Raw genomic sequence first — 27709 nt, forward strand, 5'->3', positions numbered from 1 at the left:
TATCTTTGGGATTCTGGAAAAAATGTAACTAAAAGCCATATTTTGAACATAAGACACTGTTTCAGACTAGGGAAGGTTGAACATTTGGCAGAGAACTGAATTGGACATTCTTAAAGAAGCTAAAGAGGGAGGTTTAAGAAAACGAAACACTTTTAAAGTTTTCTTCACAGAAATGATAAAGATTTAACCTATTTAATAATAAAACCCTGACAACAAATTGTATTTGAAGTAACTTGGAAAGGTTGAAACATATGTGGAAGATTGTGAGATTTATTTTTCAATTAACAATTTGATCACATCACTGGTGTTAGTGCTCTTCATACCATGAATTTACAATAATCTATCCTGAGCAATATAACTTATCTGAAAGAGTTTGATTTGAATTATTGTTTTGAGCATATCACGTACATGAAACTTACTCCAAGTCTCTTTGTTTTGTTTATTTTAAAGCCCTGCTCTGTTGTATTAAGAATTCTCTTATTTTGAAAAGAATCCCTTAAATTTACGTCACTGCTCATGTTGTCATGGTGATTCCCGTCTTTTCTGAGCAATAATTTTGTCCCTTCATGCCACCTATTTATTTTTAAGCAATTCTGAGGCACAGTGGCAAAACCTCAAACAGCTGCTGCGCAAGTTACTCGAGAGTCTGTTTCTAGGTAACCAAGGAGTTACCTTGGTTGCCACCCGCCATCAGAGGTTGACTGGCTAAGCCTTTCCTCTGCCTACATCCCCCAGAATTCTGTTCTGGATTGGAGTGAACTTTTGAGATATCTATGTGGCTATTGATTTATTGCTCAGCCCTACAAAAGATGTGACCACATTTCTTAATCTGTCACTATTCGTTTCCATGTGATTTATAGGTATAGTTTATATCTCCATGGTAACTCAAAACCATATGCCACCTGAAGAGGACACGTGTTGCTTTAACTGGGGGTAGCTAACGTTTGTAGTACACTATTTGGCTGTGACTTTAAGAAACGAAGACAAGCAAACACAATAGAAGCCATAAGAAGTGATTATTAGTTTATTGATGCTGTATGTACCAAGATTAGCTTCTCTGAGAGTTCAGAAAACATCGTTTTCTTCTGGTCCAACACTTAATATTTTGTACAAACATGGAGCTAGACTTGAGAATAAAGGAAGCACTTCGGTTTCATGGAGAACATTCATCGTTCAGCCTTGCATTCACACGTGACACGGCTCTGGATCCACACCAGTCGCCGCCACAGGCTCATCCTTTGAGTATTTACAGAGCATCATGGTACCATTCAAGCCAGTCTGAGTCAGGCACACAGCAGCAGCATTCACCTGGTCCCTACTTGATAAGGTTCTCATTTCATTTCCTTTTTGACAAAAAAAAAAAAATAGTCTGGCTATTCTACTTAGTAGAAAAATGTAGATAGTATACAATAAAATAAGGAATTTAAGTAAAAATGCAGTTAACAGGCACATGTATAAAACTCATTTATACATTTAAAACTTTGCTGCCTTGAAGCTTAAAAGATTGATAGTGCTTTTATCTGGACTGTACAATATAATTGGAAACAGATCTCAATAATTATAGTTTCAAGATTTTTTAGTGGTAAAAGCGTTAGAACATCTGTTTTGGTTTCTTACCAAACTTGATATCCCCTATCATTTAATTAGAATGTTTTTTTAGCTGTAGTTAATGGAAACTGATAGAAAACAATAATAGAAACATTCTATTATTATATATAAACCACCACCTCAGGTCCTACAAGGAGGTTTCTGGCACATCACGGTCTCAGCATGAGAAGCCAGACCAGCTCTCTCCAAATATCCTGTAGAGTCACAGAAGGATGGTTGTCCGTCCAAAACGAATGAACAACTTATATTAGTTCATTCACACTATGAATGTCTCTGGACTGCGAAGAAAAGCTGCACAGGTAGAAAATGGTAGAAAGCTCCTCACAGCTGGCCAAATGATTGAAGCCAACCGTGATAACCACTGTGATCTTCTGAAAGGAACATCATGGAATCAGAAATGCAGAAAAGTTTTTTTTTTTTTTTTTCTGAACAGGGACGAAAGTCAAGGAAAGACTTAATTCAGCTCTGATCAGCAGATGGAGTCACCCTGGACCGGCAGCCTCCCACTGCGTCGGCCCTCTTTCTCTCTTTTCTCCCGCTGTTTTTCCAGCTTCTCCTGGGCCTTCCGCATATCCTTCAGCTTCTTTTTGATAGTTGAGCGATCACTTTGACTTGTCACACCAAGTGCCTTAGGGTAAAAAAAACATGTAATCACAACACTGAGACAAACTATACAAATGTATTACCTGAATTAATTTACAGCAAGTTTAATTCTGTCAGCTAATTTTCTGTTCCAATAAGCTAGAGAAGTTATTTTACTTTGGCCAGAAGGGGGCAGCAACTATGAGACCAGAGTTAAGTGATGCTGCATTCACTGGAAAATGAGTAACATTTTATCATTTCTTGGTCTTACTGAATAATTTGAAAGTGCAATTTGTTCTACCTTCAGTTTGTCGCTGTCTAAGTGCAGCAGCTGCTGGCCATCGATTCCCTTTGCGGTGAATTCAGGAGTGTACTGATCCATGTTCATGCCCATTAACCAGTGACAGACCTGCTGATTGGTCCAATCGGAGATGGGCCGATTCTGCCACTGATACTCTTTCCCAACAGGGACTGGTTCATCATCCAAGGTCTGTAAAGAAAACAGATATTATAGATGGAAGTAAAAATATACCTACTGCTGCTTTTAATCCATTGTTTATTTGCCTTCACGCAAAATGTTTAAATTAATTGAAATGTATTTGAAAACCAACTCTAAAAGTTGAGCACCTGCTGGCTGTCAGCACTATTTTTGTTTCCTCCTGCGGATTATGCTATTTCCACTACATAAAAAAAATTTAGTAAGACATACGTCTCCAGTCAGAAGTTTGCATATACTCATCATAGTCCCTGATTTTTTTCCAGGGTAGGATATTAATCCCTCATACAACTACAGTGAAGTTTAAAAACATGATCTGGGTGTGCAAGTTTAAACTGTGAATCGTTTTTCTAATCCAAAAACCGGATTAAAATGATATGAAACAGGGTCCAATGTAAGTTTTGATGTGCATTTAGGATCATTGTGCTGTTGGAAAAAACAATTGTGTTCATGTTTTGCCCATAGGAACACTAACTGTTAAGCAGGGTAGACAAAACTGGTTGTTCCAACATGAAAATGAACAAATTGAAATGACTTCAATTTTTTTTTTTTTGATGAGGTTACATTTTCAGTCAAACTTAAACCAGTTTATTGACGGTTAAATTAAAAATGTACTTTCTCTGTAACTATGTATAGACTATTTCGGTTGTATGCATAATTTTCACTTCGTGTTTATCAGAGTAATTTAAAAATTTCACAGTGAATTCACATCATCCCAAATTCCTGTATTTGAAGTTCAAGGACACGTCCTTGAACTTTAAATGTCATATCCAAAAAGGTCCAAATCAATGTACTTTTCAAGGTGATGTTGAGTTTATTTAAATTTCTGACCAAAACTTAGAATTGATCTATACGAGTGCACCGATTGCAGATTTTTTTCACCGATCCCCGATTTTTAAAATTATTTTTAACTGCAAACGCGCAGAAATAATCTGGTGGGCCGGTTTATCAGTTAAATCTATCTGACTGCAGAGGAAAAAGACAGTGCTTGATTTTTCGACCTTTGCTGTAGTAGATGGCATCAGTGGGTAAGATTCAAATCGGTGCACCCCTACTGATTTCCCCCCAACTTGGTTCAGCAGCCACATGATATGGCATTATGACTATTTCTGTGAGAGTGCTGATCAATATTAACGACAGGTGATAGCTGAAATATGTTTCAACAGGACTTTAAGTATGTTGAGAAAGCAGAGTAAAATCTTTACCTTTCTACTGAAGGGTCAGAAATGCTGCAAAGCAAATTTTAACTTTCCTAAATCTATAAAAACAAGTAAACAAGAGCATGTAAAAGTTGATAAACATTCCCCAAACTAGTACACAGAAAAACAAGCGTGCATTTCTAGAAAACACCCCAAAACTCTGCAGTTTTCACACTGAGCTGCAGAGACGAACTGAATCAGATTAGAAGGTGAAAGAAACGTCACTAAGCAAACAGGGAAAAACAGGACACAGCCGCGATAAAGCATAAGTATGCACCATCCAAATCATAGCCAACTTAAGAAAAAGCTAAGCCACGTGACTTGCGGCAACACAAAACAAACCGGCTTTAACACACAGACATGCAGCGCTCATATTGTCTCTGTCCATTCACGGTTTAATCTGTGCTATGAAAGGGGGCGAGGCTCAAAGGGCATGCTTGAGAATGTCCCCTTTCAGTTGCACCAGGGCGTCCCCACACAGCTTTTGTGACCGCAACAACAAGGAGAGCACTCACCTCGCTGGAAGAGAAGATTAAAGTGTGTGAGCGCCCAGACAGATTGGGTTCAGCGACTAACCCAGAGATGTCTGTACTGGGACTGGCAGGGCTAGAATCATCTATGACTGAAAAACTCTGGAACAATGGGAAAGAAGGAACGCATTTACTAAAGCAACATCAACCAAAACACCAGTTTCTGTTTAGGACGACAGCTGAGGGAAGGAATGTTTTCATGGGGATTAAAAGTAATTACAGTGGTGGTAGTTAATACTGATTACACAGCAGTCATGACTGTGACCTTAAACATGTGAGAGGAAGAAAGATCAGATCCTACAAACTGCAAACAATCCACCACCCAAATTACATGATGACACTCTAAACTACAAGGAGGTCATTTCTACTGAGAACCTGGCCCCCCAAAAACAAAACACAACAAAAACAAATACTAACACTAACTCCAGGTATGAGGTAATGTTTTCTATGAAGGTATTTCAGCAGCAAGGATTTAATTTCATAAATGTTTATACGTTTGACTTGTTACTTTGAGCCTTGCAGAAGTATTCACACCCCTTTAATGTCTCCGCATTTTACCCTGTTGTAACCACAAACGTTTATGCATTTCATTAGCATTCAATGTGAGAAGCTAACAGAACAGCCCATTATTGTAAAATAGCAAAGTAATATATAATTCTCAATATTTTTCACAAACATGAACCCAAAAAGTGTGGATAGCTTCAAGTCTTTTGGGGCCTCTTTCATCTAGAGACTTAAAGGTTAGCCTGCTCTTTGCTAAATAGAACAAGTGGAGAGATTTGATGTAGAGCATAATTATTAAGACTAAAGATTTAGGATTGAACTTTGACTAGGCCATTCTAACTTAGGAACATACTTTGCTATAAACCATTCTACTGGCAGTGTTTTTAGGCTGCTGGTCCTGCTTGAAGGTGAACTTTCACCCAAGCACTGCCTAGTATTAATCTCCATCCATCATCACAAACTCCAACCAGCTGTCCTGCAGCTTCCCCACAGTGTATTACTGCCACCACCATGTTTCACTGTGGGTAAGGCGTGATCAGTGTGTTAGATTTTCAGCACAGTGTGTATGTAGCCTCAAAAAATATTTCAAGTTTGTGATTCTAACATGAAGAAAGAATAAGATTAAAGGGTGTGAATACTTTTACAAGGAGACTGCTGAGCTTGGAGGAAAGAAAATAACATCCATATTGGCAGGCTGTTTGGTTTAATCAAAGTGACTCATTAGAATGACAAATACGTAAACTCAGATGACACACACCAAGTTAGACAGAAGTCAAACGCTTTATATTTATTTACACATAAAACTCTTAAGAGCATTTTCCAATTAGCCATAAAGTCTAGAAAATTACAAATGGGTTGTTTGTTCTCCAACTAGCCTGAATTCTTTCTTAAAGTAAATGTAAGAGGGGAAAAAACGGGTAGAATTAGAAGTTAAAACTTTACCACATACCCACTACAAAACAAGTAGTGAATTATTCCAGGGATGTAGGACTGGATCGGTTAGTAATACACTACTGAGTGTGATTTAGAGTCGAAGGATAATAAAACGTGTATACTGTACCAAATCTAAAGAGCGACTGAATAAAGAGGACCAGGAGAGATTTGTCTGTTTAAAGAAACATGGTCAATGGAGACTTGTCAGAAAGCAAAGCAGTAAAGTAAGAAAACAGCCACAAAATCAGTCATTTCTACAATAAGTGAACCCAAAGCCTCAGCTCACGTCTTGAACTCATTAAATGGGAATTGTGGGAACAGCAGCCCACTAAAATCTGGGTGACAGTCAGGCTTTCCACTCAGTAGATTTGCAGCATCACTGCAGATTCAGACTAATATTTCTAATACGAACAGCTGAATGCTGTAACCACTTTCCCACAGTAACCAAGTAAAGCAAGTTGAAACATCTAATTACCGAATACACAAAATGTTATGCCTATCCATTGATGAGGAACTGCATAGTACCATGTGATGGAAAAACACCACAGGACCCAACCAGAACGGAGTTACCACATTCTCTATGGATCCAAACATTTTGCCTAAGGAAGTCAAGAAGTAAGTTCATCCTGGCTATTTGGAACAGTTTTACACACAATATTTAGACATTGAGGGACAGGAAGAGACATTAAAGATAATTAAAATAAAATGCAGTGCCTACAATTTATATAAATAAATTCACAAAATAGTTGTCTACCTTAGTTTTACGATCCTGGCTTTGCTCACTGCTGGTTTCATTTGCAGCGTATGGCAGGCTGCTGTTGGACGAGGACGGCTCTCTGTCTCTGTCTTTGTCTCCAAACCAGGAGAAAGGCATACAAGTGGGGACAGAGGTCATGGACTCTGCAGGAGACAGGTTCCCTCCAGATTCCTCTAGTAACTCTGCAGAACCCCTGGACATCAGATCAGAAGTGAGATACAGAATTCTGCTACTCTGACATCAAAAAAGACAAAAGCTACAATATTTCTCTGCTTCAAAGCCTCAGCTACTCAGTTGCTATGGCAACAACCCTAAAATAAATCACCCTCATGTTTGTACTAAGGTTATCACTGAAAATGTAGAAATTGCAACAGAGTGATATACTTCAAGTGTTTATTTTTGAAACTAATAGTAAAAATAATAAAAGGTTTTGCCTACTGAAAGTGTGCTTTTTTTTTTTTTTTTGCATGTATCCATTTATCAATGCAGTGAATGCATAAAGATGATCAGACTGTTGCCGAGGCATTAAGGAAGCCCAGTTTCCCAGCCTCTGGGAGAATGGCCAGGTAGGAAATGAACTCAGCATCTCCAACAAACTTGGACTTGATAAAACACAGAACCAACAGCAGGACCAGAACCGGAAACTTCAGAGCCTCTCCTGCAAACTCTTGAATGGACTTGGCTTCATGGTCCTCTCAAGACTGCAGTGATGGTGCATAAACTTATGCACCACTTTCTACCACACTTTTTCCTTCCATTAATTGCCCCCCCCCCCACAAAATGCTTGAAAATAACACTTTCATGATATCCGATTTTGATACACTTTGTGCGACATAAGGATGAATATTATGGCTGCACAATATTAGGAAAACATGCAATATGTGATAATGTTGGTGAAAGTAAACATATAACTTAATATAAATAAACAAACTTTGTTAATGCCTTTCTGTTTGGGGTTCATATCCGACACAAACCTCATAATGAGTAATCTGTGAAGTCTTGCATTGTCTTGACAATCTAGCTTCTGGCCAGAGTCTGATATTGCATATTGTGTATCTCAAAGACTAGAATGTAGCATTTCTTAAAATACTGTTTTATTACTCTTATCTAATATTTTAATTTGATGAGAAACTACATTTAAGGTTTTTATTAACTTTGACCTTCTAAATCAGCAGAAATGTGTTTGTGCTTATTCTAAGTAATACTTTACTTTCACTTTTGGAACAGAATTGCTGAAAGAAGTAGAAGTTGACTTTTCAATGACATTTTATCAATTTGAAGGAATTTAGATGCTAGGTGTAAATTAGAAAACATCTTAACTTTAAGAAAACATAGAATATTAGCAGAGTAATACCTGCTGTCCAAAGAAGCTCTCATGGCCTCTTTCTCTTTGTCTTTTCTCCCTTTGCCGCCTGACTTCCGAAGGCCTCTGTTTTGATCATTAGGGATATTTATTTATTTTTTTTAGAAGGCGAGATCTTGGCTACAAATGATCAGTGAATAATTCAGATACTTGCCCAAAATCTGGAAATCGCCTTTTAGGTTTTACCGCTGTAGAAGACTCACTCAACTCCTCTGTAAAACAGCAGAGATTAGAGAGAAGAAAAAGCCTTTGCTGTTGCAGACATCAAATTAGCTTCCTGTGTACCTTTGAGTTCTTTCCCTTTGCCTTTGGACTCTCTCTTTTTCACGTTGCGCATAAAACCCGAAGGAGAGTGTGGTGAGGACGTGTGTTTTGGAGAAGACAACGAAGGATTGCTACAGCTTTCAACACTGTCCCCCAGTGACGGGGACAAAGATGGACTGCTGGACAGCTCCAATTTGCTTTTAGAAGCATCTCCGGTCTCGCCCGGATTGTCTTTCTGTCCAGTGTGGCAGACGTCGACAGGTAGTGCTGGGCTCTCCTGTGTTGACTGCTGCCTCCCGGCAGATTCCTGCTCCTCCTGCTCAACCTCTTCTTCAGTTTCCTGCAGGGATCGAGTTAATTATTTAGAAGGACAATGCAAGGAAGGGAGAATAAAAGCTATTTATGTAGATGAAAGCTCTGGTTAGCTGTGTTGCAATGTTATGTTATCATCTTCAAACTGAGTTAGGAAAGGACTCTACTGTCTTTTAGAACACGTCTGTATATTTAGAGAAGGATGAAAAACTCAAATATCACAACAGTTGATCAAATCTGCAGTCCATCCTGCAGGTTATGACACAGAATCCCACCTCCATAGTGAGCATGCTGCCCATATGCTAAAGCAGAACAGAGGGGCTTCAGAGTTTCAGACCTGAGAATGATGAGCGGGTTCAGCCAGGCCTTCCTTTAGTTTGTTTCGAGTTGGAGCCTGGCGCCGGCTCATCTGAGCCAACCGGCATTTGGCCTTCTGAGCGCTGGTGTCCAGGCGCGCTGTTTCAGGGATCACTTCAGTCCAGTCTTGATCTACAACAGAAAAATAAGCGGTGCTTGCTGAAGAAGGGGGTTCACCTTTACAGATTTATGTTTTTTTTTGAGATTTTAATCATAGCGTGCACTATACCTAAGAGAGAGTCAATGGATTGTGAGTTGTTGACAGAGTCTTGGCTGCTGAGTCTGTCCTCAGCAGCAGAGTCCAGACCGCTCTGACTCTCCACAGCTGAAGCCCCTCTGGACTCCAGGGCAGCAATCTGTGGACAGAAGACGTCATGGCCATGTTTATTTCAGTGACAGCAGCAGGTTAACAGGTGTAGAAGCTTTCACTTTCTGACCCGGATTCTTACCCTGTTCTGCAGGCTCTCCAGCTGCTCCTTGTACCATTTGTCTTTTTCGTCCAGAGTCTTTTTCAGCTCCTCCTCTTTCTTCACAAAATCTATCTCTCTGTTGGGGATATGAAAAATGTTGCTCCAAGAAGACGTATTTTTGGTAATGACATAGTGGTTTCAGCTGATTGCTACTAAAACCACTTAAAAAAAAAAAAATCATAATCTTAGTTGAAAAAAGAAATTAAACTCACTTTTGTTGGTAGTCTTTGATCAGTTTCTTGGCCTTGTTGTACTTCTTGTCCAGGGCCTCATACTGAGCCTGATTCTCGGCTAATTGTTCATTCACACTCTTGCACACAGCCTGGGCTTCCAGCCAGTAATTCTCCAGCTTTAGGATTTTGTCGTTGCTCTCCTCAGTTTTTTGCTCCAGTGCAGATTGCCTTTCTTCCCACAAAGACTTGTCCTCCTCTGATTTCCTTAGCTGCAACAAAAACACAATCTTGTACCACAAGTTTACAGAAATGTTGGTTTTCTTCTAGCTGTGACGCCAACTGTGCGTTTTAATTTAAAGCTAAATACTAAAGTGGGGGAAACACTTCAATTATAGGTGAAACAATTATTTAAAAATACAAAGATTGTTCCATATACATTACTGTATATATAACAATATACTGTAATTACCGGTACTGTCTAATTACGGTACTGTCTAGAGCCACTACATTCACCACCTGGCAAATATATTCATATTACTTGAACCTGGATACATTTAGTAATTTTACAACCAAAAACTTTAATTTATTTTACTGGGATTTTATGTGATGGATTGACACAAAGTAATGAAGTTGCATGAAATATAAACACCCAGCATGACGAGGATAATAAGGTATAACCAGAGAAGTAGCTAAGAGGTCCATGGTAAAACTGGAGGAGCTGCAGTGATCCATGAAGAATCAGTCAACAGAAAAAAATCATAAGAAAACCAGTGAGCATTTTTCCACAAGTCATGCAGAGGAAGAACAAAAAATGGAAGAAGGTCGTCTGGCCAGAAGCGACCAAAGTTAAACTATTTGTGATGGAAGGTTACATCTCATATCTCCCTGACCACACCATCCCCACAATGAAATAAGATTGTGGCAGTATCATGCTACCATTTACTAGTCAGACTTGATTGTAAGATGGATGTAACATGGGGAAATCCCACATAATCTGCTAGAGTCTGCTACAGACTTGAGAATAAAGCAGAACTTCAGCAGGACAAAGAAACTAAACATACAGCTGGAGCAACAGTGAAATGGCTTCAAATAAACGTGTTAGAATAGTCCAGACAAAGTTCAAATGAAAATCTGTAGTAAGACCTGAAAACCGATGTTCACAGGTACACTTCATAAAATCTCACTGACATTGAACTATTTTGCAAAATTGACAATAATAGTGGTATATGTAAAGCTAGAAGAAGCACAATATCAAAAATATGCAGCTTTAATTGGAGCAAAATGTGCTTCTACAAAGTATTGACTTATCGATGAATGCTGCACTTATTTTTCATGAAAACAATAGAAATCATGAACCGTTGTCCTTCCACTTCACAACTATGTTCTTCTTTGTATTGGTCCATCACATAAAACCCGAATGACACATACTGAAGTTTGTGGTTGCCACAAAATTTGTAATGGTTCAGAGTGTGACTACTTTTGCAAGGTATTGCATTTGTTCTAATATTTGCCATGTGTATAATTTTAAACGAGATATGTACATTTTTTCTTATCCTACCTTTTCCTTCAGTTGATTTATTTCAGCTGTAGCAACGCTGTGCTTCAGTTGCAGCTATGGGATATGATTAAAATTAGATAGTTTGTTCCATCTAATAAATCAGATGCTGTATCAACAAGAAGTTTAAACATTTATGAACAGAGAAGAGATTTGGTGTACCTCTTTGAACTTGAAGGCCATCTGAGAGCTGTTCATGTCGGTCGGCATGAACAAGGCCTCCGAGTCCGGCAGCTCCAACACCTCCACGTTTCTCCCTGGAGAGAAATTGGACCCAAGAATTCTTTCTTCTATAACGTCGTCATCCTCGTCCTCATACCTCTCCTCCTGAAAGATATCAGTTACTGTGAGCTCAAACACATCCTGATGACCTCATACACGTTGAACATTGGTACAGCGATACTTCCAGGGTTTACCCCTTGCCTGAAGGAAACAACATTGAATTAGTCCTCAGGAGTCACTTCAGGGGCTTGGCTAAGAATGTTCCTGGCAATAAAGGCAAACATGAGCAACCCACTCAGTAGATAAGACTATGACCACACTCTTTGCACAGGCACACACCTTTGTAAGTTTGTCTTTCTCTGCTCTAAAAAAGCCTGTTTAATCCCTGGATAGTCTCAATGTTGCAAAATTATACTGCTGTGGTGGCCTGAACTTCAGAAAACAAATATTTCCCAACTCTGATGAACGGATGGCAGCTGAATGAATATTTTCCAACAGAAGAGTTGCGACGCATGGCTTACTCATAGATAGCTGCTAATTTCCTGGATGATCCAGGGGGGATTGGTGTGGGAGCGGTAAAATGGCTAATGCTGCGCAAATGTCATTACTGCATTATCATAATTACAGGATTTACTTTTGTAAAAAAAAATTTTTCATACAAAGCACTAAATGACCAGCTTAAGGGTCACTGTGAAGCTGACTCACCTCCTCTGTAGAGTGGTCGTAAGGGTCATCCAGGTGTTGCTGCTGCTGGTTCCTCTCCTGCTCCAGTGTCTCACTAATGAGGCGGGCCACCTCACTCTGAGTTCCCGGCTTCTCTCGACCAATCAGAAACCTGTTTTTTTATAAGAACGAGCATACTGTACAATGTAGCATTGCACATGTTGCTTAGGATACCCTACTACACAGCTTTTTGTGTCTTTGACACTAAAGTATGAAAACTAGAAATGTGTTTTTGAACTCACTTTGTAATACAGGGGAGTTAAATTTGCCTATAAATCATTACCATAGTACACTGAACCTTGGCCTCCTGTCTAAACTCTCACGAAAGAAAAGTTTCTCAACCGGCTTATTTAATTATAGTGGGATAACAGCAGCGCAGATTGGCTGCCAGCTGGATATTTAGATTGAGGTTGTTCTGAGGGCAGAGGAGGAGTTAAACTAACCTCACTGTGCCTTTGGTGTTCTTCAGGACAGTTGCAGCAAACAGCTGGGTTACTCCCACCAGACTGGTCCCATCAACCTCTACTATCTGATCATTCACCTGTATCCTACAGGAAGAGGAAGTTAAACATGTGAGGAGGATTTTAAAGCACATCATTCCTGTAGGGTTTTGCACACACCTTCAACATGAAACAGAATATATTAAATGTGGTTCAAAAGACAGGATTAAACAACTATTTTCTCTTACTTTCTTTTGAGACAGCTTATAAAAATTATTGGGGGTTTTTTCATGTCTCTTATGTTAAACATAGAAACGTTTTTCACCGTGTTATAATTCAGATAATAGAAAAAAAGGGAAGAATGTATTGTGACGGGTCTAACTACCGCAGAAGAGACTTACCGTCCATCTTTCTCAGTTGCTCCATTCTCAGTTACAGTTTTCACAAAAATACCGAGTTTCTCCAAACCCTGGTCAGCTCCCACTCCCATTCCTATGATACTGATTCCAAGCCCATTGTCTCCTGCTGGAAGACAAAAATATTGATATAGAAGGACAGACAGGAAGAACGGACAAATAAGCTGCATTACACAGTTTTATTAAAAATTAAAAATGCCTAACATTTGGCTTAAGGTAAAATAAACCTGAAGTTTTAACTCTTGGTAATTAAAGCATGCTAAAAATTATATAAATAAATTACATAAATTATATGGAGGGATAAAGACTTAATGGATGGATAATGATGGATATTTGTGTTTAAAACAGAGTCACAGAAAAGGCAGAGATAAAAAGCTAATAAAAAGGAAAAAAAATTTTCCTGTTATATGGAGATATGTTTGTGGTTAATTCATGCGCCAAATCACTGACGTAGCTCTATTGTTTCCTTTTGGGTTTTCAACCTCTCCATTATGGGGCATTTAAAAAATACTGGGAGGCTTTAGTTGAGGGTCAAAGTTACAACCTGCAGGGAAGGATCTCACGGACTCGTGTATTAGTAACAGCTGATACCAGATGCTAAGATCTGCTTAAACTCTCTAATTATTAATTGTACGGTCTTGTTTTTAAAAAAACTTGTAATTCTATGTTCTACAGCGGTGAGAATGACGTTGCCTTAGGTGGAAGGTTGGAGAACAATCTGAATGTCACTTTTCTTACATGCTCCTCTTGAATTAACTTGCTTAATACACTAAAACTTCCTTTTGTGACTCACCCTTTTGAATTTCCACAGGAAACACATCCATTTTCTCCACTCTCTTTTCCAGCTCATATTCTGCAGACGCTGCAATAGGGTCCACATCATCATTACGCCGATCGTAATCCTCATTGGAGAAGGTGCTGAAGACCTGTCCAAAATATTAAAATAGGTTATTTGGATGGCTTCAATTTTTAAACATCTCTTTTTCAGTGAAGCAAGGAGGATGCATTGTTTTGTTTTTTTGTTGTTGCTTTTCTTGAGAATGGTGTGATTACACTCACAATTTAAGCTCCTATAGAGAAATGAGCTACTTTGCTTTAACACTTGCTGATAGATGGATAATGATTTTGGACCACCAACACTGAAATCCCCTCTCCTTTTTTTTTTGAACATATATAGATGCCTAATTTTTACTCATCTGTCTGTGGAGACCGCCGCTTCACATATTTGGCAGATGTAATAACACTAAAGCATGAAAAGAATTCCCTAACGATATGCTGCAGAGATGTCAGGAGTTGTGAAATTTGCAGGCGGGTTTCTCAGAGCGTTGGATGCATCTCAAAAAGACTTTTCACATGCAGTAGTGATGATCATGAGGTACTGTGGAAAGTGGGGCACAGCTGTGGAGAGGTAATCAAGCAAAGATGTATGACAAATATTCCTCTCAGTGAAAAGAAATTGAATATATGTCAAAGAAAAAAATATATTTTGATAACTAGATTCCTAAACATTGTTTATTATAAACAAAACATTTATCCAAGTCACAGTTATTGGCATAAGACCAAATTGTTCCTGCATTCAGAGTCTCAGAAGTCTGTCTGCTGAGTATGCTCTCATCACAGCCCTGATCCTGCAGAATCACATTGTTTCTGCACATGTTCTATGTACTCAAAAAGACATAGAACAAGCCAAGGGGCTTACAAAGGAAAAATACACAGTCTTTAACATAAACCTGTTTGGCATTGTTGATTTTTCTACAGTGCTACAGAAGCCACAGCTTAAACATATAATCCTGTTGCATCTTAGATTCATTCCTCAGACACCCAGCAGAAACTGAGCTAAATAAAGTATCTAATCCTTCCTGGACTTCAGACCACAATGAAAACGCAATCAATGGCGAAATGACCTTCAAACAAAAGAACAATCACAAGCAAGTTTTCAGGTCCAAACTAGAGTGGCCATCACAGTCATCTGAAATCTCTGATAGGATTTGAAAAGCACACATGCAACACTCAGGTGGGATGATGGCATCTGACTGATTAATCATGTTTGCAGGAATGCCAAACAAAACAGAAACCCATTCAGCATGTTGGATTTGAACTTTGGAGTGTAAAAAACGTTTTTTTATTAGAAACAAGACAGGAGTTAATTAAATCCTGAACAGAGCCTGTGAACTGTTGATAAGAAAACAGATTAGTTTAGCAGACTCCATGAGGAGCTTATGCCTCATTATAAGGATGAACCAACAAAGGACCGTCAACAAAAACCTTCAGTTTAGAGTATTACTATTGCTTATCTGGATGAAGTCATAATGATTCTGTCACAAAAACATCACAAGCATGTTGATAATTTGGCTGCAATATTTGTACAGGAGAATGACAGCTCTCAGTAAATAGACGACTTAAAAACAAACAGAGGAGCTTAATCTTTTGAATTTTTTAGAGTTAATTTTAAAATCTAAATGACATGAGAGTAGATAAAGTATAGAAATGTTCATACTGACTTAGCCTGCTTATGTTTTGGTTCTTAAGATGTTACATAATAGATTTGCTCAGAGAACGCAACTGTAAACTAGAAATGTTTCCTAACAAAGAGATCAGATTTCCATAATGCAGATTTAGTTTTCAAATGCATGCAGGTTAAATTTTTTCGGATTAGATTAGCAACACCCATTATGCACAAAAAAATGACATTATAGAATAAACCGCTAATTATCTTCAGCATCTGGTTGATGACCGACACTCCGAGGAGCAGAGCCCAGGGATCTTTTCTGAAACGGTTCTATACAGAAGCCCCAGCGCTTCTGGTGACACAAACTAAAGCTGGAGTCCAGTAATCTGTTCTGTTTTAATGGACTTTTTCATGTGTTTCACGTCTTCTGTTTTTAGAGTTGTTATTGTTAAATTCCTCAGATAAAAGAAATTTTAATATCTAAGATAGATTTAAATACAAAACATTTTTAGGATGTCATTATAACAAGAGTACGATGAGAGAATAAGAACAGGTGAGGAATCTGCTACAAGGTTAAAAACTAGTTTACTGTGGGAAAAAAGGCGGCAGCAGTTGAGAAATTAATGAAAAAAAGTAAATCGTCATTCTTCAGTCTCCCTACTATGTAGACATTGGATGCAGCCCAAAGCAGTGCAGACAGTAAATTTCCAGAATAACTCACCGAGCTCTATATTTTAATTGGCAAAGAAAGCTATTGTAGCAATTTTATACTGAATAGTAGACACAGGCATGAAGGCATAACTGTTAGTTTTATACAACACTGCATGTGCTGGATGAATATTGCACTTATTTCAAAAATTAAAATGTACACACCAGCCCCCCCGTCTGTATTTTAGGCTGATGCCATTTATTGGATTCCATGTTTAACTGAGATTTCACAAACAAATTTATAGTATTGACTTTTAATTGGCTTAAAAGCAACCAACAAAGGGTAGAACACATTTGTTTTATCTGATTTTCACTGTATTTAAGTTATTTACGTTGACCTTCGAAACTTAAAAGCAACTCTAATGACAAAAGCTGTAAAATTTCATATTAACATCCTAAGAACTAGATCAGGCAGAAATATAAGATTTAGTTTAGACTATGTAATTAAGAGCTGAAAATGTTCTTCTCATCTTCTCTTGATTAGTTAGGTCTGGCTTTCCTGCTGCCACAAAATCCTAAAACTTCCTTTTTGAAAAAGAAAAAAAAAAGTTCTTTGCAGAAACCTGATCACACAATCACATCCTTGTTGGTAAGAAAGACAGAAAATCAATCATAAGTTCATGAGCTTTTTCCAGAATGTCCTTAAACAAAGGTCAGTGTCCCCTCTGACCACTCTTGCCAAATTTTCCAATTACCAGTTCAGAACATGCACAGTCTGGATCAAATTAAAACTACCCAATATTTCTTTTTCTGCAGAGAAAACAAACATGTTTCACCATATTTAAAAGCCAACTGTTCCCATTGGAACCATTGATCATATCGAACAGCATAATTTACATTCTAAACGAAACCTTTACACTAGGCTTTAATAAGTTACTTGCTGATGGTTTCACCCTGTTTTATATTTCATGTTCTACAGTCTTAATAGCCTGTGCCGACTCTGTATGTTTTAACGCACAGACACATCCATGCCCACACCCAAAATGAAACTTTTTCCATCTTTCCTCCAATTCCCCCTCATACTACAGAACACCAGAATGGGAAATGAGTCAGCAGCTGTGAGGAAAGGCAAACCAGAGAAAACCTATTGCCAGTGCAAAAAAAAAACAAAGGCTGTCCACTGGATTGGGGAGCATGTAATGTAAACTGAACCACCAAAAGACAACAAATTAAAACCTGCTGTGAGGGTGAGCTGGACCAAGGGTGGCAGCCAGGAGGCACCACAGCATAGTCAGGGGGGGGAAAAAGGAACTGGAGCCTGGTTGAGATCCTGGATAAATACCAGAAAATGAGCATATTATGTCTCTAGTACTTCCTGTGCACATGCCTCTGAAATGATAAACACTTGACTGAGTTCACAATGATTTACTGACAAAGTCGGAGATTGTTTCAGGAAGCAGGTACACAAACAAGAGATAATAGTGAAAGGCTTTCTATTTGTGTGAGCTTTGTTTTTTGAAACAGAAAAACTTATTTTGCAACAAGACTTGCTCTGTCTGCTGCACTTCAATTTATCCATGGAGCCCATTCAACACGATTGCAAGTGAATCTAAATATAAATAAACTGTGCAAGGAAATACTTGGTATCTAATTTGGTATCTCAAACGACCAAATTGTTAGTGAAGACATTGTTGTTGGTTCTGAATAATGCCGTGATCCATAGGTGCAAACACATAGCAAATGTCAAAACATTTAGGTGAAACACGCTACAAACTCCAAAAAAAAAAAAAAAAAAAAGAATTGTAACAGAAACACGCTGCAAACAGAAATGCTGCAATCACAGAAAATAGCAATGAAACCTACAATGCTGCCCAACTCCAGCAGACGTTGGGCTAGCAGAGGGATTTGTCCTGGACAGGTTGCAAGTCCATAGCTGGACTTGCAACCTGACATCACTGGGGAACACAAAGACACACAGGACAGATAACATGCACACACACTCACACCTGAGTACCAATTAACCTAAAAATCACGTTTTTGTATACCAGAAGAAAGGCAGAGTACCCATAGAGAACCAACATTCACACGGGTCTTTCTGCAAACTGTATGCAGACAGACTTCTGACTCAGATTTGAAAATTGAAGGTATGTTTTCCAAAATGTCTAATTAATAACTCTGTCTCCTCTACTGTCAGGTATCAATTTTGCAAAGCTTGTGCATCGTAGTTTTCTACAACTGTACCTGTTCAATAACACCAACAAAGACTTTTTATGGACGTAATGACACAGCACCGATTTTTATTACTGCACTGCATGCATGTGCCGACTGTGGCAATATTTCCTCATCTCAACAGGCTCACCGAATGCAGCAGATAAAGAAAAATCAACAGGGGAAGAGTAGTGAAAGAAAAACAATGACACTGCATGCAATAAAGAGTGTGGGTGCGTGTCTGTAAAGGGGTTAAATTCAGACAGTGACAAATCTTTCAGTTATATAAATTAGGCTTTTTTTTAAACTGTCAAGTGAAACAAAACCACAGAGTTCACGTTTGCAGATAGGATCAAATTTCCAAAGTACTGGAGCACAAGAACAGGTTTAACAGGTTTGTCCAAAAATGGCCGACAAAAAGCTATTTTTGTCCTTGCAAAAGCTGCTAAAACTCTCAACAGTTAGTCTGTTGTTTCAGTAGAAAGTGGTAAGAGGTTAATAATCAGAGACATTTTCAAAGTATTTACCTCTAACCTCACGACATACAGGGTTAATAAACACCATTGGTCTGCCTGCATTAGTATTCTGCTCTCTCTTGTCACCCACCAGCCCAGGTGGCTGAAGGGAAGTCAGATCTGCTTTGAGACATTTTGGCAACGAAAACAAAACCATGACAGCAAAGCGGTCATTTAGCTGCAGATGGAAGCTGTTATTTTTGTGTGGTTTTAATACAGAGTGGCATTGATAGTGTTAGAACAAGATTTAAAGCGCATTTGAAAATGACTCGCTCGCCAAAATATTAATCCGAGCATTTTGCGAAGACAACAAAGTAAAACATGTTTTAAAACTTTGTTCTTTCTGAAACAGGTGAAGGATTCACAAGTCAGATTACAGACGAAAATGCAGGTGCACAGGAAGTAAATCAGATTACTGAAGGTGCATCTTCCTGCATGAGCAAAACAAACACTGGAATAAAGAAAAGATAAACAAATAATGCAATGAACTAAATTCCTGAACCACACCTGCTTCCAGTGAACACAGAAGGTAATTGCTTGACTGAACCACAGTTGGGGCTTCCTGTTCTTTTGTAGGGGGTGGGGCAAAGTCAGCAGGAGCAAATATTAGTTTTGACCTGTGAACTTTATTCTTGACGACCATTTTAAGTGTCTTTCTGTTCAATATGAAACAAATACTATGACAACCTATTTAGATATACAACATAGCGTGCTCTAAAAAGTACTGTGCTCTTTGTCCTCCAAACAGGACACACCTACAGCATGGCACACTTCACATTTTATTACTTCTGACTTTTTTCCGGTACTAGAACATGCAGAGAAACACTCAGCTCTATATGTAAAAAGACAGATTACAACCATTCAAGCTCATTTCAATTCTAATACAACCATATAGATTTCATGCATTCCTGAAATGTTTTAAGTTATTCTGAGGGATGACATGACAGAGGTAAATGTCCGAAACATTTGCTGTGGCCCTGGTGGTATTCTTTCAAATGAATGACTTGGGAGACATCGCTTTCTCAACTTCACAACTTCTTGTGGAGTTGCTGCAACTGCTTAAGAAAAAAATCCCTCCAAGAAATAGGTGATCATGAACATCATCAATTAATCTCCAGAAGTAAATATTGCCTTTGCCATCATGTTTTATATTAGCCTGTTACATTATTCCACCTTGTTAAGTTTATTTCTGCAGAATAAACCAGATTTATTAACAAGTCTAAGACCCTCAGCTCCCCTGCTGCACTCATCCATTTAAGACTGAGATATTAAATGATTTAAGAAACCACAGCCAGAAAGTTAAAGATGAACTGGGGAAGTAAGGGACCACTGTTGGCAAATGTGACAGATATGCCCTTTAATGATCTTTTTCCCCTGTTAGGTTTTGGTTAATGTTGAATCATTAACACTTACAATTAAAAAAGAAACCTGAGGCTTCTGTTCCTTTAAATAATGCTCTGGGTTCTTCAGTGATTTTCTGGATGAATCATATTAAAGAAATTAAAAGGTCAGTTTCACCAATGCCTCTGTGGATAGCAGTCACTGTAGTTTGCTGGTGTACCCACATCTTACAAAATGGCTTTGTAACCCTATCCAGACGAATAGAGGCCAATAACTGTCTCTAATATGTTGGGTACAACATTTTTCTTCACCTAATAAAAACTGGTGATGCCCATATTGTATTTACATTGGTCATCTCCGTCTGACATTAAAATGTGTTGATAATCTGAACCATTTAAAAATGACAAAAAAAAACAACAACTTTATTTTATGGCAGAGGGTACTTTCTGCTTTTCTGTGATCTGCTACACATGTGGAGCAGCAGACGCCAACTTCATCTGGCAGTAGTTATTCTGTTTCTGTCCTTGAAGCTGTCTTCATCCAAGCTTTCCTTTTTAGCCCAGATACGGCTGTTGCATGTTGAAAGTGGCTCCCTCCTTTCCTTCACAAAGAGGATCTTTCTTCCACACAAGACATCTCATCTGTCAGGAAGGCCTAGGATACTAAGGGATCCAATTCTGATGTGAACAACAAGCACAAAGCACTTCTTCTCTCCTGGTCAGCTAAAGCTCCAATGAATCCAATTCCAGTGCCAAATTATCTAGTAGAATGTACTGTTAGTGGAAAGCTAATGTACTGTTAGTGGAAAGCTAGTCAAGCTACATGTAGAGATGTAAACAGAGCAATATCTGCGACACAAACCTTTCGCCACCACCTCTTGAGCGAACAGTTGAACCCAAACCTGGTACATATTTAGGACAAAAGTTTGAATTTAAAGTCTTCACAAGGTTTCTTCTCTTACAAGCTACCATAGCAATATCTCACATCATTTTAAATTATGTACTTCCTCTTAATCTCTCACGCTGCATTATACGTTCATCACTGCCATTCGAGCAAATAATTATTTGGTAATTATTTCTTAAAACAATTAGATTTGGTATCAACATATTTACTGCAGTACCAAAAATACTACTGCAATTGCAGAAAATGCATGAGCTCAATAGGAGTTTCCAGATTTATGTGCAAATGTCAGAGAAATGTTTGAAAACCATATGTGTCTTTATCAGCCTTCTACCTTACGTTCCCATCATTTTCTGTGAGCTTTAGCATCTCAGCCACTAACAAATATATAAAGTGTTTATCAAGGGCAGTTAGAGACCATACAATTGGCTAAATATATTGTTGGCAGGCAGATCCTAAATCTCTGGCACTTGAAAGATGATGTCCAACCAAGTCATGCTCCCAATTCATCCTTTGCAATACAGAAAACATTGAAATTACAAAGTCAGTCGTGTTTCAATTTATTATGCAGCTTTAGTAGCTAAAATTAAAAAAGAGCAACTGTCTGGCTTGTTGCTCTGATATGACACTGGAAGGATAGGCTTTTAAATGTCCCAGTTTAATTTTAGTCACATACAGCAATCTGTTTTTGTCTTCCCTCTGGGTCATCTTCTGGTTCCCTCTCCCAGGACCCCCTGATGGTTGGGATGGAAACTGGGAGGGGGATCCACACCCTGTGATAACACCAAATTTTGAAGGCCTGAATAAACATGGAAAACCGTGCTGGGGTACAAGGGAGTGTTGTTTTGTTTGCTTGTGTTATCTTAATGTTGGTTAGATATTGCAGTCATGTAAAACAAAACAAAAAATGTATTTACATATATATTATATATATATATACTTAAACTTGACGTTTGTATTCGTCCAAACCATTTATCACATCCATTTCCAAAACACAAGACATTTCTTGTGTTTACTCCATCAGTGGAACGAACATATCTTCTTTAAACACACAGCAACCTTCTATAGAGCAGTCATGCAGGTTATCAGATGTAATTAAAGTCTTTGAGGGGTTAATAGTGTGATTAAGTTCAATTCAGTTCCACATAATTCAACTACAATCAGTATGCTTCACTTTCACTCATTTAATTTAACCTTAAGATTAAGTAACCAAGAAATGACATTTACATAACAGTGTCTAATAAAAAATTCACTGTGTTGCATGCTCTATTGTCACACATGAAACTGGGATCCTCTGATATGGCTTAGGACAGGAATGTTAGAGACTAGAGACTCTTCTTTTGTTACCGGTTGTTAAAAACAGTCCGATTTTATCTGCAGCTACATCTACTGAGCTGTGGTGACTGTCATATACTTCCAGCAGGCTATAGAAGGGATATTCTTTACTTCCAAACACTCAAGACAGTTGTGGCACAAAAAATATAACCAGCAGCCAAAGGGGGCATAATATTTGAAAAACATGTAATTAAAGAATCATTGTTGAACAGTGTGAAGAAGTTGCAGTAAATCCACACAACTTAAATTCTGGACTTTTCCTTTCCCTCAAAATGAAGTTTCTATCACCCAAAAGCCTTGCCATCTGTCTCTAATCTGAATCAGGTTTAGGAATCAAAGGTAGGAAAAATCTATCCAACTGGTCAAATATTTATCAGGATGCAGAGCGTGACACCTGGCACTGAAAATATAACTGGCTACCAGGTACTGCATCCAAGTAGTTCTTTGTGCCTGCAATTATACAAATACTAATTTTGCAATTGAATATTAGCTCCACCTCCAATGGGGTCACAGGTAATATCTCTCTTCTTTATGAATAAGTCCCACCCTATGTGGGAGAAATTTTCAAAAATACAGTGAAGTGGTGCTTAAGCATTTCACAAAAGAGGCCAGATATTTGCAGCACACCATTTACAGCATATTGTGAAGATGTACAGCTTATTCAAACAGACTGTTTTCAGCCATCAATACTTCACTAATTCAAACCAGCAGCACCAACAAATGAAAACAAGGCAGCGTAAATTCAGCAAGAAAGCAATTTGTGCTACAAATATGCACAGATTCCTTGTAACCCCCTGAACAATTACAATTTTTCTGTCACGTCATATGAAATCTTTCCTTAAACAGCTATGAAGTCACACAAAGGCATCTAGTAAACTAAAAATGTTTCAATAAATTCCTCAAAACAACCTTGCATGCTTGGAAAAACATCAACTCAGAGCACTCACTCAGAAGTGGCCGAGATTTTCTACAATACAGCATAACGTTTCACACGAAACCCTGACAGCAACTTTTGCAGGCTATAGTCCTGGTTTCACAGGAACTTTGCAAAGTCAACACTATTTCCAAAAATACCGTTACTACTACATTGGCCTAGTCTCCAAACTCCTCTCACAGCTCTCATGAGATTAAGGAGGTAGGCTGTCAAACCACCCGCCTTCCCGTTCAACAAGATTAAGTAAACCATTTTATTTTTCTTAAGTCACAGAGCTTATCTGATGATAGATTTCTGCGGAGTGACGCGAGCATAGCAGACAAAAGCATTCATTTTCAGCCTCTGCTAATTTGTTCTGAGTCTACAGGGAACACCAGGTCAGACACCATTGCTGAGTCAGTGAGACAGTGGTTTATGATGAAAGTACTGCACAACATATTTTACATTTGAGCTGAATAACAATGCTTTGCACGTAAACAACACACTTACCAAAATGGGATCTGTGGAGAACCTAATTTTCCTTTTTGGGGGAGCGTCATCCTCATCAGAGAGACCAATAACTTCGTAACACTCATCATAATTCCCATAGATTTGATCATCCTCCTCCTCATCTTCCTCCTCCTTCTCCTCCTCTTCCCTGATGACCTGGTCTACATCTCTATCATCCACAAATGCTGCGTTCTCTATCCCATACACTACTGGAGAGACTCTATCCAGAATGTTCTCTTCCACTTGCTTCTCTAGTGAATCCTCTTCCTCTTCCTCCTCCTCCGCTGCTTCATCCTCTTCATTAGTGTCCTGACTCACAGCTAAGTTATCCTCCTTTTTCTCTAAACCAAATCTCTTGTCATCTGCTGGGACTCTACCTTCATATTCAGTGTCTGCCCCCCTTTGTGCTTCTTCTATAGTCTCTTGTGAGGAGATTTGATGAGAGTTGAGGTTTTGTCCTGATGGAAAGCTTCTTTGTAGGTCTTCACAGAATTCGTCTTTCTGCTTATCTTCAGTGATTTCATCCTCCTCACTGTCCGAGGACTCGTTCTGTACCACCACCAGTTCAGCCCGCACTGTGCTTCCCCCTCTGGAGTCAGGTGATGAAGTCTTGCTTTGTGGCTTGGGCCCTGTAGGGCTGAGAGCTGGGCCATCGTTACTCTTGAGTTTTTCCGGGTGTTTATTCCGATCTGCGTTCAGAAATCCGCCAGCTGATGGCAAAGGCTCTTTCCCATCCCTTGGGGGTGAACTCGATGCTTTAGCACCATCACCAACAGATGTCCTACTAAATCTATCAACTGCTGGTGAGGGGCACTTGTAGCTGTGGCTAATTGAGGTCGTTTGCTCTGATGAGCGAAGTTTTGGAGCGGCATCTGCTGCCAAAGATACATCACCACTAGCTGGTAATGTCGCTTTAGTTCCCAAATTTGACCCCCAAGATCCAGATTTGCTATCTTTATTTTTGATGAGGACATTATTAGCAAATGAAGAGTCGGTGACTTCTTTGACAGGAGAAGTAGCTTTGTGTGAGACGTCCTTGGACGCAACGGTAGGCTGTACGTGTTGAGTGGTGCTGTGTTGTTTAGCAGATGCCACACCTTCTTTCCCAGCAGATGTGTTGTTGTCGTCTGAGTCATTCTCAACTATATAATTTTCCAACCTCTTCGACAAAGGCCCTGCATTCAGCGACACTCTAGACACATGCCTTTTTTCACCATCAGCTATCTCATCTGAGCAACTTTTAGCTGCCGATGTGGGTGTTTGCTCCAATTTGCCAGGACTCTCTTTGCATCCCGACGCTCTCCTTGCGTTTTTCTCTTCATCTGAGGCACTTCCGAGGGATAGACGATTAACCACTCTATTTGGGGACTGTTTCTCAGCTGCTGGCTGCTCCTTGACGCCTCTTTCAAAGAGTTTTCTGGTCACAGAAAACTTCTCCGCCAGAGACACTTTGTCAATCTCAACATCTTCCCCCTTGGGTGTTTTCTCTAAACTGTGGGATTCGGGGCTTGAAGCGCTGTTTAAATTAACTCTGTGAGCGTTGACTGGAAACTGCAGCTTCGTTGGGGAAACATGGGGGGCGTCAGACTTTAAAGTTTGTTTGACTTCTTGAGACTCTGGTTGCTGTCCATCCATTTGTAGAAATATGTTCTTGATCTTATTCACTCTGGTTCCAAAAGGCCTTCCCCTAGACTCATCCCGGGTTTCACTTGATCCGTTTGCAAATGTTTTTGAGGCATCCTCGGACTTTGGCCCATCAAAGGAGCACTTGATGGCGTGGAAGTCAGACTTGTATGCATTTCTGTGAGGGGACGCACTTCTCAGGCTCCTCTCCCCTCCTTTGTTTTCTGTTTTGATCATCTTGGTTGTTTATCACTGCAACTTTACTCTAAAACAAATCAGCCTTGCAAATGTTTTGATGGAGAACTACAATCTGAGTTTAGGCAACCATTTCCATGGGTCCGGCAGAGATTTTCTGGAGCACTGTCCTCTCAATTCAAGCGAAGTCATCTAAAGAAAAGAAAATCAACATTTTAATTAATTAACAGACACGAGACGGAATTAAACAACAATTTCAAAAATGACAATAATTTAACTCATTTAATTTAACTTAATAATTTAGCTCATTTAAAAAAAACTTAAATCAGCATATTATTTCTTATTCATTTATTTAATTTCTGAACTGTCAGTCACAACTACTGTCCATTAATATTTGGAATAGCTATCATAAAAAATGAGAGGAGCTGTCGTGCATGAAATTGATACAGAACGGATCTTCTGTATTCTGTTTTTTAAGAGTCAATAAAGGGTTCAGAGAACCATTACTGATGACAAAATATTTGAAACAGAGGTTAGACTGATAAGAGAAAAACAATAGTTTTTTCACCAAAACTACAATCAGATACCAAAATATGAGCCATGCGTTTTGGAATTTGCCACCAATTATTAATTTTAGCTCTTTACATCCATTTCCACAATGGAGGAAATTAGTTTTATTTAGTAAAACAAAATTTGTTTGTAACTAAATTTATGATGTATAAAAATAAAAATTCAAGCATATTAGAAACGATAAATATAATTGTTGTCGAGCTCAAATGTCTAAAAGGGGTGTATAACTGAAGATGCTGCTCATTTAGTCGACATATAGTTCTAGTTAACTTGTGATTAATTGCAATACATTTCATACCCTGCAATTAACTCAATTAAAAATTTTAATGGAGTCCCATACTACTTTTAGAAAATGGAATAAGAAATGAAGTTTGGGAACTCAAGCTTCTCCCATAAATCAAAATGTCTCATTCAGGTTATTTGGGAATGTTTATTTTAGGAGATGAAAACAAATAGAGCACAGCAGTTAATTAATTACTTCTTATTTCGTCGGAGCATAAACAATTTTTTTTACTTAAAGAAACATCTAAATGTCACCGGGCTTGGTGGTAAGGTTTGCTGCTAAGAGTGACGTCAGTGTATTTTGATCCATATTCAGTTTTCGCTTTTACTATACTTACCCAGACCTGGGAAACTATAAAATCTAATTTAATGTTCAACGGAGCTCAGAAGAAAGACTGCAAAGTCGTAATCCAACTAAATTTATATGCTTTTTAAAGTCCTTGTGCTCTGTTTGTCTTTAAAAAAAAGAAAAAAAAGTTACGTTAGACTTGTGCTTTCCTTAATGTAGTAGTTAACCGCGAAAAGTGGTGGGAGGTCGTTCCTTAGTACAACCCTGTGAACACTAGTCATGACATAAAAACACATTTTAGACGGAAATCAGAAAAGTTCAGGTGCAACTTAACATTGATTTCAAGGTTAGCTCGCGTGCACAACCGTTTGAGTGGACCTGAATAATAAGTTGTTTGACTGCTAGCTTGAGCTAAACTTAAGCCAAACTACTCAGGCTCGAAAGTAACGCAAAAAAGAACCATTTGCGGTACTTAAATCGGTAGGTTAACCTGTGTTGGTACCACTGGCAACTCCACCCACAGATAAAGAGCGACACAAAGTTCAACTCAGTCCAGCGACACTCCAATAAAGCCCGAACGTTAGTACCTCAGCTTCAAACAATTGATTGTTGCGTTTCAAGTACGAGTCGTTGAAGTAGTTCGCACCGGTCAAACACGGTCCTGCTGTGAACACGAAACGTAAACAACAACTTTCCCGGCCTCTCACCTAGTTGCGTTACAGAGTTAGAAGCCGAAGAGCTCGATCCGAGATTCCAGTTTTGCTCCGGTATCAAACTTGCTCCTTCTCGATCTCCGCCATCATTCCCCGCTCCAGCGGCGTTTCCCTGCCTCCTCAGACCCGTGTGTGTGCCGCGAGCTGCGCGCGCAGTCAGCCACTTCCAGTCGGGAACGCAGAGATCGGGAGCGCGCACACATTCCAGGACTGTAACCCACTACTCCTTTTCTTTCCCCCCCCCCGACCAACAGTTTCACCACAGCACAGCTTGCATTGAAATGAAATGTTAAAAGAAAGGCGTGGGAACTAGA

The 27709-nt window shown here is 38.9% G+C and overlaps 1 protein-coding gene across 5 annotated transcripts; it reads right to left on the bottom strand.

Annotated features, from left to right (window-relative positions):
• Positions 1-1006: 1006 nt before the first annotated feature.
• Positions 1007-27543, bottom strand: LOC102228030 (neurabin-1-like). 5 transcript variants are annotated; one of them, XM_014468891.2, is made up of 20 exons: positions 27390-27543; positions 23724-25733; positions 13698-13830; positions 12890-13010; positions 12492-12596; positions 12031-12160; positions 11266-11430; positions 11107-11160; positions 9588-9817; positions 9355-9451; positions 9135-9261; positions 8886-9037; positions 8258-8576; positions 8127-8184; positions 7964-8038; positions 6607-6802; positions 5980-6024; positions 4401-4517; positions 2492-2680; positions 1007-2236 (listed from the first exon to the last, which is right to left on the bottom strand). In XM_014468891.2, the coding sequence occupies exons 2-20, from the start codon at positions 25581-25583 to the stop codon at positions 2078-2080; spliced, it is 4332 nt and encodes a 1443-aa protein (XP_014324377.1). In that variant the 5' UTR covers positions 25584-25733; positions 27390-27543; the 3' UTR covers positions 1007-2077. The 5 variants fall into 5 exon arrangements, with proteins under 5 accessions (XP_014324377.1, XP_023193101.1, XP_023193105.1 ...); XM_023337333.1 differs by having other exon boundaries at positions 12890-13013; XM_023337337.1 differs by lacking the exon at positions 5980-6024.
• Positions 27544-27709: the final 166 nt, after the last annotated feature.

The sequence above is a fragment of the Xiphophorus maculatus genome, chromosome 7 (assembly GCF_002775205.1).
Source record: "Xiphophorus maculatus strain JP 163 A chromosome 7, X_maculatus-5.0-male, whole genome shotgun sequence".
Classification (NCBI taxonomy): Eukaryota; Metazoa; Chordata; class Actinopteri; order Cyprinodontiformes; family Poeciliidae; genus Xiphophorus; species Xiphophorus maculatus.